This window comes from Natrix helvetica (assembly GCF_964273705.1).
Source record: "Natrix helvetica genome assembly, chromosome: 1".
NCBI lineage: Eukaryota > Metazoa > Chordata > Lepidosauria > Squamata > Natricidae > Natrix > Natrix helvetica.
Window position 1 is genome coordinate 123,507,586 of NC_138548.1, and position 17,566 is coordinate 123,525,151.

The 17,566-nt window shown below is 35.9% G+C and overlaps 3 protein-coding genes across 3 annotated transcripts; all 3 read right to left on the bottom strand.

The window, feature by feature from the left end:
* Positions 1 to 1,753: 1,753 nt before the first annotated feature.
* On the bottom strand, positions 1,754 to 2,698 carry LOC309391758 (olfactory receptor 5V1-like; the record flags this gene model as incomplete). Its single annotated transcript, XM_081952462.1, has 1 exon — positions 1,754 to 2,698. The coding sequence occupies one exon, from the start codon at positions 2,696 to 2,698 to the stop codon at positions 1,754 to 1,756; it is 945 nt and encodes a 314-aa protein (XP_081808588.1).
* An 8,131-nt stretch (positions 2,699 to 10,829) lies between these two features.
* LOC309384867 (olfactory receptor 5V1-like) lies at positions 10,830 to 11,765 on the bottom strand (the record flags this gene model as incomplete). Its single annotated transcript, XM_081938710.1, has 1 exon — positions 10,830 to 11,765. The coding sequence occupies one exon, from the start codon at positions 11,763 to 11,765 to the stop codon at positions 10,830 to 10,832; it is 936 nt and encodes a 311-aa protein (XP_081794836.1).
* Positions 11,766 to 16,056: 4,291 nt separating this feature from the next.
* On the bottom strand, positions 16,057 to 17,001 carry LOC309391818 (olfactory receptor 5V1-like; the record flags this gene model as incomplete). Its single annotated transcript, XM_081952609.1, has 1 exon — positions 16,057 to 17,001. The coding sequence occupies one exon, from the start codon at positions 16,999 to 17,001 to the stop codon at positions 16,057 to 16,059; it is 945 nt and encodes a 314-aa protein (XP_081808735.1).
* Positions 17,002 to 17,566: the final 565 nt, after the last annotated feature.

Consider the following 17,566-nt stretch of genomic DNA (forward strand, 5'->3'; position numbering starts at 1 on the left):
CTGGTGTTGAATGACATTTTTTTTTGTTTGAATGAATGAATTGAAATTGCTGCTACTGTGGCCCTTCATATATTGTATCTTTTATTTTTGCGAATGTAACATAAAAAACTATTTATCAATACCCTTCCCTCTGTACATTCTCTGCATTTCTGGCATAGCTCCAAACCACTGGAAATTGGTCCAGAGCAGTGGTGGGATTCACTTACTTTACTACCAGTTCACAAATGTGAGCGCGCTCGCACAGGTCACACATTACGTCAGGGGGCTGGGCAGAGCCTCCAACAGCCACCGCTACTGGTTTGCCTGAACCGGTAAGAACCAGCTCAATATCTCCTCTGGTCCAGACTTGCAGAAACTGAAAGTGTCACTTCTTTTGAGAAGTTCTGCAGACCCAGGTTTACTCAAAGGAAGCCAGTCATTTTTTTCCCCATGGAAGTTGAGCAATCTATTGATTCAACATTTGTAAACTGATTTCTCTTATTCCAGTCTGCAGTAAATAAGCTTTCTTACGAACTGAGTTCCTGGTGACCTCATAAACATGTCCATGTTGTTTTCCTGGAAACACCATTAAGGTAGTTTATCATAGTCTTCTTCCATGTTTTGATTTCATTTGAAGTTCTTTTCTTTACCACTTAGTCTAGCCCCCTTGCTCTGAGATATTCTGGTGGTCTCACCTCCAATTATTAATCCCATGTATGTTAACCTAGGTATCCTATCCATGATGGTGCAGTGGTCAGTATGCAATATTGCAGGCTGTTCCTGCCCATTGCCAGGAGTTTGATCCTGACCAGTTCAAGGTTGACTCAGCCTTCCACCCTTCTAATGTCAGTAAAATGAGAACCCAGATTGCTGGGGATAATATGCTGATTCTGTAAACCTCCTAAAGAGTGCTGTATGGCACTATGAAGTGGTATATAAGTCTAAGTGCTATTGCAATTGAGGTCAGTCAAGGTCAATCTAATATTGGACAATCCAGTGTCATCTATGGTGGCATATACATATAAAACTGATAGTGGAAAAATGTGGCATACATCTTCCCCAATTGGGACATGTAAAACTCACATAGTTTAATGTGTGCATAAGAAATGCAGTAGATATAAATTGATGTTCCTATATGTTTATTCTGCAACAATCCTCAAGAGAAAATACATTAGATTATAACATTTCAAAGTTTAAAATTTGAACAAACTTAGTATTAAAATGGACACACAACCAAGCACAATTTATAGCAAATCTCCCCAGTATGTTTTCCAAATCAGCACTGAAAAGAAAAGAAAAATAGTAAAGTTGCTGAATGACTTTCTTGAAAGTCTTGAATAAGGTACTCTATCATGTGGTTGGGGTCTCAAGACTGAAGTTACCTTCTTTCCAATGTCATTTTCATCTTCTCTCATGGTTGCCATTGTGAAATAATCATATCAGTGAATAGGGATAGAGAAAAGCAACCACATCAACCTGAAGGTAGGAGAGGCCCAAGTAGTCTACCCTTCGAGGCAAAATAAAACTTCCTCTTTTCCCAATTTTCTTTCAACTGTTCAAAGGCCCAAATTATCCTACAGAAGCTTTTAACTTTTTTCATCCGAGAGGGGGAGGGGGTAGTGCTTACATCTTGCTACCTAAAAAAGTTATTGTTATTAAAACTGCCCAGATTGATACAAAGTTTCCATCAGAAAGGGCCACAAAACAATTTACCAAAATGTTGCAAGAAAGTAAATCATATTATGATAACATTTGAGTAGAGTGGACCCCAAACTCAACCACTCAAACAAACCTTTTGCACATTAAAAGCTCTGATCAAAGCCCTTTTAACATCCTTATTCCTCAGGCTGTAGATCATTGGGTTGATCATGGGAGTAAGAATCCCATATAGCATTGAAACAATTCTGTCTTTCTTGGGTGAGTAAGTGGAAGTGGGCCGGACGTACGTAGCAATGGTTGTCCCATAGAAAAGGCAAACGACAGCCAAGTGGGAACCACAAGTGGAAAATGCTTTTTGTCTGCCCTCAGCAGAGCGCATGCGTAAGATAGCTGAAATTATATAGATGTAAGAGATCAGGGTAACGAGAAAAGCCCCACCCCCTAAAATTCCAGCCACAAGGAGGGCGACAAGCTCAGGGAGATATGTGGAAGAGCAAGAAAGTGCCATAATTGGAGGGATATCACAGTAATATTGATTAACTTTATTGGGCCCACAGAAAGATAATGTAAAGGTCATTGAGGTGTGAATCATAGAATTTGTGAAGCCTGTTAGCCACGTCCCAGCTGCCAGTTGAACACACAGTCGCTTGCTCATAATATTTGTGTAGTGTAGAGGGCTACATATCGCCATATAGCGATCATAAGCCATCAGGGAAAGCAAAAAAATTTCAGTGCCCACCATGTAAATCAGAAAGAAGAGTTGTAGAATGCAGCCAACAAATGATATTCTCTTGTCCTCTGACAAGAACATGTGGAGCATTTTTGGAACAGTGACAGTTGGGCAAAGGACATCCAGCAAAGATAAATTGCATAGAAAGAAATACATGGGAGTCTGGAGGTGAGCATCTGTTGCGGTTGCTATAAGGATAGCTCCATTCCCTGCCAGAGTGGTCAGGTAGGCGAGCAGAATCACCACAAACAGAGAAATGTGCACTGCAGGGAGATCAGACAGTTCAGTGAAGTAGAAATCCTTTACGCCTGTGTTATTAGCCATTTTCATGTCAAGGAGCCTGAAGGAGAGATATCTAAAAAAAGTGAAAAAAATGTAATTAAAGCATACCTTGTGTGCTAAGCCTTTTGTTTTTATTTTTGCTATAATTGGCTGAGAATCTTGACTCTGTTTCCCATTGACTTATTTTTTTTAATCAAAATCAATTTCAAACCAAAGTTTGAGACACAGCAAAGAGGTTATGGAGACCAACAAGGGGAATTATAAGTATAATCTTCAAATCATATAGGGCTCAGTTGCATTCAGTGTGTAGCACAGGGACCGGCAACCTTTGGACGTGTAGGAGTTGTGGGTGGCCAAGAGCCTCTATTCAGGTCAAGATGAGGATGATGCTGGGTAATAAGTTAAATCAGGGTTTTTGATTTTCTCTTCCATGTATTTTGGGAAGAATGTATTTGGTTTTTTTTTTCTTATAAATCATATGCAACCTGATTTAGATGTATTTCCCATCTCAAAATGTCAAGAAATCATTCCATTGATAACTCTAGTCTGAGGCAGTTCTGTGAACTAAAGGGAAAAGAAAGGGGAATGAAGTGTACTGAAGACTCTGACTATCGTTCCCTTTGCTCTACTGAATCAAAACAGAAACGCAGCCTTAATTTGCAATATGCCCATCATGATGAATTGTAAAGCAAGGAATATATTCCAAAACACAGAGTGGAATATACCTCATCTTTCATCATACACCTCCCCCCCACACACACACATATATACACACACATGAAAGACTGCATATATCTCACAAAATGATTTTTGCAATACTTGATTTTTCTGGAAAAAGTTGGAGTCTGCGATTTTCATGTTGATGTTCTTTTTTTTTTTTTTTGATCTGCAAACATGGAATGTTGTATGCATGAAGTATGAACTTTGAATTGTTAATGCCAATTGTCATTAGTTAATCCCATTTATCAGAAATGCTGATTTGCCATAAAGCCTTAATAAACACTGGGGAAAGTTGCAATTGCCAATAAAAATTCAGTTAAAATTCAGGGAACCGTAACTATTATTTTTGAAAAGTCTCTTCTGGCATTAGAAAAAGAACTAAGGCACTTCCATGTTGATTCCTATGCTACAAAATCAACACATTCATGCTTTAATAGATTCAATATTAATAAATAATGGTTTTGTATTATAACAAACGTGTACTTCTTTGCCATTAATCCTATTTCTACCCTCCTTTTTCTCGATCTTTTAGCCAACTTTCTTAGTTTTTTCAAGTTCTGAGCAGACAAAAATGCCTCACCTACAAAGCATCTGAGCTTGAATAGCGGATATTTTCTAACATTTCTAAACACAATTTACAGGCTTTGTAGCACTCATTCTGACATTACATGGCATATTTTAATATTAAAGCAGCATCATTTTATCGTAATGTAGAACCAACAGAGACAATTTGAATTTAATCCAAAATCAATTAGAGACTTTTTCATACAGTCAACTAAGATCACATCAGGTGTCTTTTACTACATTTTTATGAATGTATAAATGTGTTCTGGTAACTGTGTGGTACGGATGAACTAAAAGACCAAACTATTTGGCATAGATTTAATATTCATAGCCTGAGATTAATTCTAGTGAAATTCAGGATGAGTCCAAGACAAGATTGAAAAAGAATAATAAAATAAAAAAAAACATTTCAAACTTACAAAAGAAAATAGGATGAGAATTTGGAACTAATCCAGAGTTCAGTGCAACTGGGATCTATTAATTATATTCTATGAAGACTTGGCTCTCATTTTTGCTGAAGCAAACTGATACATTCCCTTACCTTGTTCAGCACAGGAAGGACACTTAGTTCAACATCTTAAGCCCCTAAACCGAATTGCTATGGAGAATGTGATTGTTATTCCAGAAAAGATAATGCATATTTCAAATAAATAAATATACACAATGCAAATTTCAAATATCTGATTATGCTAAAGGGTAAATTGCCCACTGCCCGTGTACCTGAAGTGTAACGTGACAGCCGTTTTCAGTTCTCCAGCTTATTCCAATTTATTAAAGGTACAGTAAAACCTATTTGACAAAGAAATCTTCTAGCTTTAAACAAGAGAACACTAAGATAACATTGTTTAAAAATGATGCAGTGATGAAATCCTGCTTTATATTTTGCATCTTATGTACTATAAAAGGAAAAACCCCTCAAAGGAATAGAACGAGGAAGAATCTGGATACTTATCTAGGTTGTATGCAAGTATTGTATATATAATCCGTACTGAAGATAGCATCTGGGGATCTGGGCCTTTGAGAACATTAAAAAGCAAGCTACTGTTTTAAAACTTGCTAAGCTATCTGGCCAATTGAAGTATTCTTTGGTATCAAGAGAATCTCAAAATCATCAGTTTAGGAATTAGTTTGAGCCATAACAACAATCAAGCTATCAATGCATTAATTTCTGGAAAAGTTTTTTCTTTCTTTCAGTATAATAATTTATTTGTCAGTGCACAACATATGTACAATGAGATTGGTTGAGCTCCCTCAGTGCACACACACCCAACACAACGCAAAGTACAGTGAAGACAAAAAGACCCTAACCTAATAAATCATATTAACAAACACGCAGTCCTATTGCACCAGTGTTAACATGTCACACGTTGCTTTGGCCCTGCAAAATGTATGTCTACATGTTGGTCCTAAAATCAGAACAAAATTAGTTTTTCAACATGGCAATTGCTCATTGGAAGAGGGAAGAGTTCAGGTCAAGAGAACTGCAATGTTTTCTCTGGAGGAGTCTTATTCAGAAACTGATGAACTACTGGAAAGGCAAAGTAACTAAGGAATTCAGTTCCAAACTGTTGCAGACATGTGGTTTCAGCCTGACTCCTTCAAGGCTGCAGAGCAGAACTGCTAAAGAAATATTTCTTGCTCTTGAAAACCATATGGTTTACTTATGAAAAAGTAAGGGCTACTCCTAGACTTAACAGATCAGTGCATTGCTTTGTACTGCTAGCAGTGCTACTGATGTCCTTGTTCAAAAGTGTTATGAAGCTTGCTCATACTTGCAGATGTTACAGGCATGCAAGTCAAACCCATCTATGTGACACTGAACCATAGGTATTTGTTGTAGCCCAGCAGGTTCCAGTTCAGCTGATGCTGGACTCAGATAGTGAGGGATCATTTGAGTCTGCACTGGATGATGTAGAAGACCCTGTGCAGGTTGCAGATTCAGAGCAGGGACCAGAGGGGCTGGTTGGCCAAGAAAGGACAAATGGTATTGGATTATTCGTGATATCCATCTCCCATTTCTGGTAACTTAAAGAACTGAACTTATAATAATAATAATAATAATAAATATTTATTTCTTAGCCGCACCCTCTCCCGAAGGACTCGGGGCGGCGTACAACAAAACATAGGAAATAAATATATCGACATACATATAACAAAACATATACCAAGACATATACACGACATATAGAAGGAGGAGGTGAACTGATAGATAAAAACAAGTAAAAACACAATGTTTAAAAACCCCTAAATAAATTGAATGCAATTAAAATACCCCAAATAAAAAAACCCATCACTTGTTCAAGCGAACTTTGTACTTTTTTATTTTGTTTGCAATTGGGTCTGTTCAAAGGTTATTTCCGTTGTGCAGCTCTAATCCATATCAAGCATCCTGTGTGTATATGTGACAATTTCTGTGTATAGGTTTTTAATCTCCAGTTGTGAAAAGGGCACAAATGTGATCAAATAAGATCTTACCTATTATTGTCATTTCCCCATCTCTGGTCTTTAAAGGAAATTATACCTTTTTCATGGTAAACCAGGGTATGGACATTGTTAACCATTATAAACAGAAAGACAATTATGTCCCGAGCTATTATTCTGTGGCTTGCACAATAGCAATTTCTGCTATGCCTTCTAAATGGATAAAGGTTGGCACTCCGCATCACATCCCAATATTCAGACAATCCATTTCTGCCTTTCTTGATTTAAAAATAATATCTGGATTATTTTATATTGATCTATTGATTTTTTTAAAAATAAGGGATATTAATTCAATGGAAAAGTACTCATTTAAATAATAATTAACAGGCATGTAAGCATAATTACAATATAAAATGTTACAAATGTTTTTATTATGCATATATCATATTTTAGTGTATTATTGTTGCAATGAATAAAATATTTCTTTTATTTACGATATTTCTTTCCAATTTATTTGTCCTTCTTTTCATTGTAAAAAAGTTGATCACCATACTTACATACCTGTTAATTATTTTAGTGTATTATTGTTGCAATGAATAAAATATTTCTTTTATTTACGATATTTCTTTCCAATTTATTTGTCCTTCTTTTCATTGTAAAAAAGTTGATCACCATACTTACATACCTGTTAATTATTATTTAAATGAGTACTTTTCCATTGAATTAATATTTTTTGTCAATGTATCATCTTCTAACAATATATTGGAAATATCTGAACAAGAAATATGCTTCATATTTAATTTTACGGCATGTGCTGCAGCTAGAGTATCAACATTCAATCTCGATTTCTCACTTGTCCAAGAATCATTGGCAATTGAAAAAACTCTTTCAACTGCTGCATTAGTTCCAGGGCAGCACAACGTAAATTGAGCAAGTATAAATAAATTTTCACATGGAATATATTCATTTTTGAAATGGCTGAAAATAGCCACCCATCTTTTATCAATTTCAACGTGTTGATTTTCCCATTGCATTAATTTTTCAGAATTTAAATATACATTCAGTCTTCTAATTTCTTCAAAGAGACAATTGTTGTCTATTTTAATGTCTGGCATTTCTTTAGATAAAAACTCAACACAAGATTCGATATCTGTCCAATATACTTGCGATGAAGTCAAAAAACACCATTGAAAACTGTTATTTTCCGTGATGTTTGTTTCAGACCATTCTCCGATATATTGAAAACATGTCTGGTTAAAATTCTGCATTTCTTTGATAAGCTTTTTCGTTATGCCCAGATTTGATTCCTCTAAGTCTGACAATTTTCTTTTTATAATTAAAGAAAGAAATTTATCTTCAAATCGAGATTTATATTGAAGGATAAAGTCATTCAAAATTAGACTAACTTCTGTAGCTGAAATGTGTTCACCTTCAATCTTTTGAATCGTTTTGTGAAAAATAGATGCTTGATTATGTGCAAAATACATTAATATCTCAGATATTTCATTATTGAAAAACGATTCCAGGATTTTAGGACATTTGTCTAAACTTAAAGAATATGAACGGAGAGGCTCAAATAATTGTAGAACACGCTCTACAGCAGGTGTTAGAGCAAGCCATCTAACTTTTGAATATCCTAAAAGTTTTTTGTATTCAACATTCACTTCTTCACAAAATGTTTTAAAGTAACCACACGAACGGTAAAACGGCTAAAATACAAATAAATTGTAGCTATTATTACTTCTACATCAGTTAGCATGGCACATGACACCGTGTTGATTGCATTTGACAAAATATGTGCATTACAACCTATTCCTAGTATTTTCTTTTGGAGTAAATCTTGTAATTTCACCCCTTTGCTTCTTCGCTCACCAAAATTTGTGTTTGTATTATTAGCTCCTAGTGCAACAACTTTGGATTTCAAATTGTTTTCATTTATTACTCTGTATAGATGGTTTGACAAAATTTCAGCAGTTTCACCCTCAATGGATTCTAAATTTAAAATTTGTACTTGAATCCCCTTGCTAACATTAAAATATCTTACTAGTATTGGATACAATTTGGTTTCATTATGATTTGATGCATCAGATAAAACAGTTACAAATGCTGCAATTTTCAAGTCTGCTGTAAGTATTTTATCACAGTAATTTTTAAATACTGATTTAATAATAGCCTCGCATTTTGTCCTGGCGCATGAAAATTTAACATTGTGAATTTTTTTCAATAATTTAGTTGTACAATCCATATTATGAAAACTTTGATTGTGAATTATGGTGAAATGCAAATGTTCCCTCCATTGCAGCTAACTGTTTTTCATGTTCAGAATAATTTGAAGTTTTTTAAAAAACTGGAAGCTGATGCATCTAATGATTGCTTATGTTTGCTTGTGGACAAGTGTTTCGTTGTAGCTACTCTGCCCCCAACTGCAATACAAAATTCTCCTCTGCAAATATTGCCAAAAACAATGGCATCTTTCTTTGATATGAGGAATGAAAATTCCTTTTTCAATTGATCGTTGAAATGGCATTTCCTCTTTTTTGATTTTTCCATCCCTAAATGAAATTTAAAAATAAAAATAAAATATAAAGCTACACGAATGATGCAAGCACATTATGAATAAATACAATTAATTATTAGAACTGAAACTTTAATAACAAAAGCTAATAAACTTTATTAAAATTTAAATTATTTTACATTTCTGTTGACAACGGGGTTGTATAAACTTGTAAATAAAATTATACATATTTGGAAATTATTAAATAGACAATGAATTAATAAAACATGAATTGTACTTACCTCTGTATAATTGAATTTTCACTGAAAAAGAAATAATTACCGTGAGTCATTCAATTGCCGATGTGCCATGAGTCTACTGCATACATATGTGCCATGTCGTATTTCGGTAAGAAGTAAACAAAACCACTTGCGCGCAGCACTCTCTCTCTCAAGGTCTCCCGTGCGGATCGCATGCGTCTCATAATCGCGTCTTATACCGCACTGCACCCAGGCTTGACGAATTGTCATGTCAAATACAAATACGTCACATAACGCGCAACAGATTAGTCTTCAAATATTGAAAAGGAGGACATGTAGGAAGACACTTTTCGAGGGAGGACAGAACTTACAAAAGAAGGACTGTCCACCCTAAAAGAGGACGATTAGTCACCTTAACATTAATCTCAGTTAATCCATAACTTTTTCACCAACCGTGTTAGTCTAGGATGGAATAGATGTTAATATATCCATTCAAAATCAGAATTTTTGAGGGGCTAAAGAAGAGTATTAACTAGTGAGAACTTATTCTCATCTCATTTTCATGTAATTCACCATATTCTTAGAAAATTAAGAACAGGAGGGGAAAGTGCATTACGTTAAAAGGCCCAAAAGTGCTTTTTTTCAAGAGGCAACTGTACTTTCCTTCATCCAACAAGTGAAATGTCTTCAAAGAAAAACAAGAAAGTCCAGTTGCCTCATGAAAAAAGCACCTTTGCATGACCTGGATGACTGAGAATTTCCATAGACATTAAGTTAAAAGCTGTTGTTATTTAAATTCCAAAAGTTGATAGAAGAATACCATGGATCCATAAACATTACAACAAACATTTATTTTGAGTAGGGGGAAAAACCACATTTATTATTAAATATTAAAATTCCCTTCTTTTCAATAGACAGAAGGAAGCTCACTACAAGTGAGAATGTCACTTAGGATAAAAGAATTGGACTGTTGCAACATTGCATTGTAAGTACAGTTACATCACAATTTCATGCATTCTGATATCTGAGGCATGGATGGTTCTAAAACAAAAGCAAAAAGCTTTAGCCAACTCTTTATAGATTTTTTTTCTTCCTTTCAATCATGTCTGATTCTTAGTGATTGCCTGGACAAGGCCCAGCAATTTTCTTGACAAGGCTTTTCAGAACCGATTTGGCATTGCCTTCTTCTTACAGCTGCAAAAAAGGTAAAAAGCCCAAGGCCACCTTGTTGGCTTTGTACCAAGGCAGGACTAGAATTCTCAGTCTCTCAGTTTCTAAACTGATGCCTTAATCACTACACCAAATTATTTCTTTCTTTTACAAAATGTAAAATATTGTCAGCCACATGGGACAAACCCAAAATTAGATGAGTTAATTGTAATTATATTGACAAAATCTTAAAAGTCTGAAAATGCATCCCCACCCCAATTTCCTTTGCGGCCCAAGAAACAAAGGAGTGTCTTGTCTATGCTTCTTGCCATTTCCCACTATCCACTTGTGGGCTATGTTGTCTCTTATCTGACCATTCTATTGGCAGCTCTCTTTGCCCAGCCTTTTGCCCAAGATCTTTTCCACATACCAATATTGAACAAAAGCAGGCTATCATAGTGCTTACCTAGGTGTTCTTTTTAACAATGACACTATGGCTAAATTAGAGAAGAAACCAATGTTTAAACACTTAACACATTTTGATAATTAAAGAAGGAAAGAAAAGAGATATCTATGAAAATCTTTTCAGTTTGAAGGCTTTGTACAATGCTTTTTTAACTTCCTTATTTCTCAGACTGTAGACCATAGGGTTCAGCATGGGAGTGATTATCCCGTATAGCATGGAAATTATTCTGTCTTGTATGCCTGAATAAGAAGAGGTGGGACGAGCATAGGTAGCAATGGTGGCCCCGTAGAAAAGACTTACAACAATCAAATGAGAACCACAGGTGGAAAAAGCTTTGTGCCTCCCCTCAGTGGAAGGCATGCGCAAGATGGTAGAAATTATGTAGATGTAAGAGATCAGGGTAACCAGAAAAGCCCCACTTCCTATAATACCAGCCACAAGTAGAAGAACAATTTCAGCAAGGTAAGTGGAAGAACAAGAGAGAGCCATCACAGGATGAAGATCACAGAAATATTGGTTGAGTTTCTTAGATCCACAGAAAGACAACCTAAAAGTCAATGAGGTGTGAATCATAGAATTAATTAAGCCCAATAGCCAAATTACAGCCATGAATTGAATACACCATTCTTTATTCATTATATTAGTATAGTGTAAAGGACTACATATTGCCACATAGCGGTCATAAGCCATCACTGCAAGCAAGAAGATTTCAGTTCCCACCATATCAATCAGGAGGAAGAGTTGCAGCACGCAACCAACAAATGATATTTTCTTGTCCTTTGACAAGAATATCTGGAGCATCTTTGGTACAATGACTGTTGGACAAAGGATGTCCAGCAGTGATAAATTACTCAGGAAGAAGTACATTGGAGTTTGGAGGTGAGCATCTGTTCCTATGGCCATGAGAATAGCTCCGTTCCCTGCCAGGGTGGTCAAGTAGATCAGCAGAATCACCACAAAGAGGGCAGTCTGTACTTCAGGGAGATCAGACAGTTCAGTCAAGTAGAAGTCCATCAATACAGTTGTGTTGCTTTTCTCCATCTTTCTGGCAATCAGACTGAGCTGCAGGAGCAATCAGACTGAGCTGCCTGTAAAATAAGACAACACAAAAGAGGTTTGCTAAAAGAATATATATTTCTGCATTTTAGAGTATAACAAAGATGCAGACTATTATCTATGTTTCTTCCATATATATCTGTAGTCTACATAGGGTAGTTGACAATTGGATGTTAGGAATAAATCCACAATGGAAAAGAAAACTATATAAGTGGACAGATAGTGTCTCTCTTTCTTTGTAATTAGGGCTAATGATCAGTGTTAAATTTTATTACCTCTTACTACGGGTCATGATGCCATTGGAGGCTTTAGTAGTCCACTCCCTTTCTATCATTTTTTCTCTTTTTCTGTGATTTCTTAGATTATATATATATATATATATATATATATATATATATATATATATATATATATATATATATATATATATATATATATATATATATATATATATATATATATATATATATATATATATATATATATTTATCAGCACAAATGCAACATGTGTGGGTGTTTTACAGTACTATTTAAATATTAACATAAAACCAAGAAATAAAGAGCAAAACATTATTAAATTACATCATTATGTTTAAAATAGACAGTCAATATCTAAATTAACAAAACAACATTGATAAAAATAGTTGTAGGGTATTTATTATTAATGTAATATTTGATTACAAATATTCAATCTTTAAATCCATTGGATGCACATTCTTAAGTCGAATTTAGTTCAAGAATGCATAAGAGAGTCAAATCGCTCCAACAGTTTATTTTAGAATTGTTATTCAGTAAGGTACCTATCAGAAATGGCAAATTAGATTCGTGAAACTGCTACTAGTTTACCATCTGTAAACATTTTACTCTTCAAAATCTCTATTGCTAGCAGGCATGAATAAGTTAAGGGTATTTCATTTTTCAAAAACATAAACTAAATGGGTTTCAATTCACCAATGATAACAACAGTGCAAAAGCTATAATGTTTTCAAGGTTGTTATTAAGCCTCCTGCAAAATCTCCTAAATTAAACCTTCCATTTTGCAGTTGGAGGTTAAACATTAAGAAATCAAAATGTCCTAAGGTTATCAGTTGAGATTTTGTTAGAGCTATGGATAAAATCTACTTTGTCTACATTGACTCAGGAGAAGTGATTCATTAAAGAATAGAACTGCAGACAAAATCCATTCATTTTCATCTGTTGTCTTCCAGGTGGATTGGGCTGCAGTCTGCATATTTCACCATATGTCCATAAGGAAAATCCTGCACGTCAAGAAGGTACCTGAACATGGAAGATGACTTTAGATAATGTCTAATTGCAAAAAATTATTCTTCCAATGACGATGAGGTCATTTGCCTTTCTAGTTTCTTTTGTCTGTATCAACACACCCTCTCGGTGGGAAGGTAACAGCGTTCCATGTGCCTTCAACGCTTAGTCATGCTGGCCACATGACCACAGAGACTTCTTCGGACAGTGCTGGTTCTTTGGCTTTGAAACGGAGATGAGCACTGCCCTCCTGAAGTCAGGAATGACTAGTACATATGTGCGAGGGGAACGTTTACCTTTACCTTATAAACAGAGTAACCACAGCATGAAGAATTTATCTGGAGTCAAGCAAAATCCACTCACGGCTACTCAGGCATCACATTAGCAATCATTGCTCCAATCATCAAAATAAAGTCTTTGCTATTCTTCCTTTTTAAACAAATGCAAATGACAGCATTAAGACAGAGTCTATTGAGGGACTCCAAGTTCTCCAAGGAATTTGATACCAGTTGGATTTGAGTTTCATTGGAGCAGAAGTGCACTCAGACAAAATCTTTTTGAAATGCAACAGCGTCAAATTAGAAAAAGTTACTTTACAATGCTATTAATCATAAGAAACAATCTCCTTTGAGTTCAAAGGGACTTTCTGCAGGAAAGTACAAATAATATTGAAATATTAATGATATCCATCTCCACGTTAACTCAAAGAATTACGCTTATTCAAGCAAACCTACCACTTGTTTCCGTGGATTTCTTCAAAATGCTATCTCTGTTGTGCAGCAAACATCCTGTGTGTATATGTGACAATTTCTATATCTAGGTCTTAAATCTCCAGTTGTGAACAGGACACTAACATGGTAAAATAAAATCTTACCAATGATTTTCATATTCCCATCTCTTGTCTTCAAAGGAAAGTGTCCCTTTTTCATCTGTAATCCAGAGTCTTATTGATTGTACAACTGCACAATTTCCTTCTATATGGGTAAAAGTTGCCACCACCTACTCCCCACCATTCCAATATTTCAGATAATCTATATCTGCCTGTTTTGGGTTTAATAAATCTGTTATTTTGTATTTATCCATTGATTATTTATAAAGGATTTTGGTGTTTGTGAGACAAACAGTCCCAACTTCTTCTTTTGCTATGAGCTCCTAAAGGAAATCCGGGAAATAAATCTTAAAAATAAGTACATACATACCAGTAAATACAATTTGATTCTTAAAAGGGGAACTTTTTAACATACAATTGATTCTGGTGTTGAATGAGATTTTTTTGTCTGTTTGTTTGAATGAACAAGTTGAAATTGCTGCTACTGTGGCCCTTCATATATTGTATCTTTTATTTTTGCGAATGTAACGTAGAAAACTATTTATCAATACCCTTCCCTCTGTACATTCTCTGCATTTTGGCTTGGCTCCAAACCACTGGAAATTGGTCCAGAGCAGTGGTGGGATTCACTTACCTTTACTACCAGTTCACAAATGTGAGCGCGCTCGCACAGGTCACACATTACATCAGGGGGCTGGGCAGAGCCTCCAACAGCCACCGCTACTGGTTTGCCTGAACCGGTAAGAACCAGCTCAATATCTCCTCTGGTCCAGACTTGCAGAAACTGAAAGTGTCACTTCTTTTGAGAAGTTCTGCAGACCCAGGTTTACTCAAAGGAAGCCAGTCATTTTTTTCCCCATGGAAGTTGAGCAATCTATTGATTCAACATTTGTAAACTGATTTCTCTTATTCCAGTCTGCAGTAAATAAGCTTTCTTACGAACTGAGTTCCTGGTGACCTCATAAACAAGTCCATGTTGTTTTCCTGGAAACACCATGAAAGTAGTTTATCATAGTCTTCTTCCATGTTCTGATTTCATTTGATTTTTTTTTCTTTACCACTTAGTCTAGCCCCCTTGCTCTGAGATATTCTGGTGGTCTCACCTCCAATTATTAATCCCATGTATGTTTACCTAGGTATCCTATCCATGATGGTGCAGTGGTCAGTATGCAATATTGCAGGCTGTTCCTGCCCATTGCCAGGAGTTTGATCCTGACCAGTTCAAGGTTGACTCAGCCTTCCACCCTTCTAATGTCAGTAAAATGAGAACCCAGATTGCTGGGGATAATATGCTGATTCTGTAAACCTCCTAAAGAGTGCTGTATGGCACTATGAAGTGGTATATAAGTCTAAGTGCTATTGCAATTGAGGTCAGTCAAGGTCAATCTAATATTGGGCAATCCAGTGTCATCTATGGTGGCATATACATATAAAACTGATAGTGGAAAAATATGACATACATCTTCTCCAATTGGAACATGTAAAACTCACATAGTTTAATGTGTGCATAAGAAATGCAGTAGATATAAATTTATGTTCCTATATGTTTATTCTGCAACAATCCTCAAGAGAGAATACATTAGATTATAACATTTCAAAGTTTAAAATTTGAATAAACTTAGTATTAAAATGGACACACAACCAAGCACAATTTATAGCAAATCTCCCCAGTATGTTTTCCAAATCAGCACTGAAAAGAAAAGAAAAATAGTAAAGTTGCTGAATGACCTTCTTGAAAGCCTTGAATAAGGTATTCTATTATATGGTTGTGGTCTCAAGACTGAAGTTACCTTCTTTCCAACATCATTTTCATCTTCTCTCATGGTTGCCATTGTGAAATAATCATATCAGTGAATGGGGATAGAGATAAGCAACCATAGCAGCCTGAAGGTAGGAGAGACCCAAGTTGTCTACCATTTGAGGCAAAATAAAACTTCCTCTTTTCCCAATTTTCTTTCAACTGTTCAAAGGCCCAAATTATCCTACAGAAGCTTTTGACTTTTTCATCCAAGAAGAAGAGGAGGGGGTAGTGGTTACATCTTGCTACCTAAAAAAGTGATTGTTATTAAAACTGGCAAGATTGATACAAAGTTTCCATCAGAAAGGGCCACAAAACAATTTACCAAAATGTTGCAAGAAAGTAAATCATATTCTGATAACATTTGAGTAGAGGGGATCCCAAACTCAACCACTCAAACAAACCTTTTGCATATTAAATGCTCTGATCAAAGCCCTTTTAACGTCCTTATTCCTCAGGCTGTAGATCATTGGGTTGATCATGGGAGTAAGAATCCCATATAGCATTGAAACAATTCTGTCTTTCTTGGGTGAGTAAGTGGAAGTGGGCCGGACATACGTAGCAATGGTTGTCCCATAGAAAAGGCAAACGACAGCCAAGTGGGAACCACAAGTGGAAAATGCTTTTTGTCTGCCCTCAGCAGAGCGTATGCGTAAAATAGCTGAAATTATATAGATGTAAGAGATCAGGGTAACAAGAAAAGCCCCACCCCCTAAAATTCCAGCCACAAGGAGGAGGACAAGCTCAGGGAGATATGTGGAAGAGCAAGAAAGTGCCATAATTGGAGGGATATCACAGTAATATTGATTAACTTTATTGGGCCCACAGAAAGATAATGTAAAGGTCATTGAGGTGTGAATCATAGAATTTGTGAAGCCTGTTAGCCACGTCCCAGCTGCCAGTTGAACACACAGTCGCTTGCTCATAATATTTGTGTAGTGTAGAGGGCTACATATCGCCACATAGCGATCATAAGCCATCAGGGAAAGCAAAAATATTTCAGTGCCCACCACGTAAATCAGAAAGAAGAGTTGCAGAATGCAGCCAACAAATGATATTCTTTTGTCCTCTGACAAGAACATGTGGAGCATTTTTGGAACAGTGACAGTTGGACAAAGGACATCCAGCAAAGATAAATTGCATAGAAAGAAATACATGGGAGTCTGGAGGTGAGCATCTGTTGCTGTTGCTATAAGGATAGCTCCATTCCCTGCCAGAGTGGTCAGGTAGGCGAGCAGAATCACCACAAACAGAGAAATGTGCACTGCAGGGAGATCAGACAGTTCAGTGAAGTAGAAATCCTTTACACCTGTGTTATTAGCCATTTTCATGCCAAGGAGCCTGAAGCAGAGATATCTATAAAGAGTGAAAAAAATGTAATTAAAGCATACCTTGTGTGCTAAGCCTTTGGTTTTTATTTTTGCTATAGTTGGCTGAGAATCTTGACTCTGTTTCTCATTGAGTTATTTTTTTTTAATCAAAATCAATTTCAAACCAAAGTTTGAGATACCGCAAAGAGGTTATGGAGACCAACAAGGGGAATTATAAGTATAATCTTTATTGTCATTGTACTTAAATACAACGAAATTGGTTTTAGCCTCACTGGTGCAAAATTATAACAGAAACAAAAAAAGAAAGAAAAAGAAAAAAACTAGTGTGTGCATGGAGTGATTGTGGTTATATTTAAAAGTCTCAAAGCCCAAGGATAGAAACAATCTTTAAACCTGTTTGTTCGGCTGGCCATACTTTGATGTCTTCTGCCCGATGGTAGAAGTGCAAAGAGACACTGACCAGGGTGTGAATCGTCTCTGAGTATTTTCCTTACTCTGTGAAAGCAGCGAGACCTGGTGATGTCATCCAGTGGTGTTAAAAGAAATTAAAGGAAAAGTCCAACAT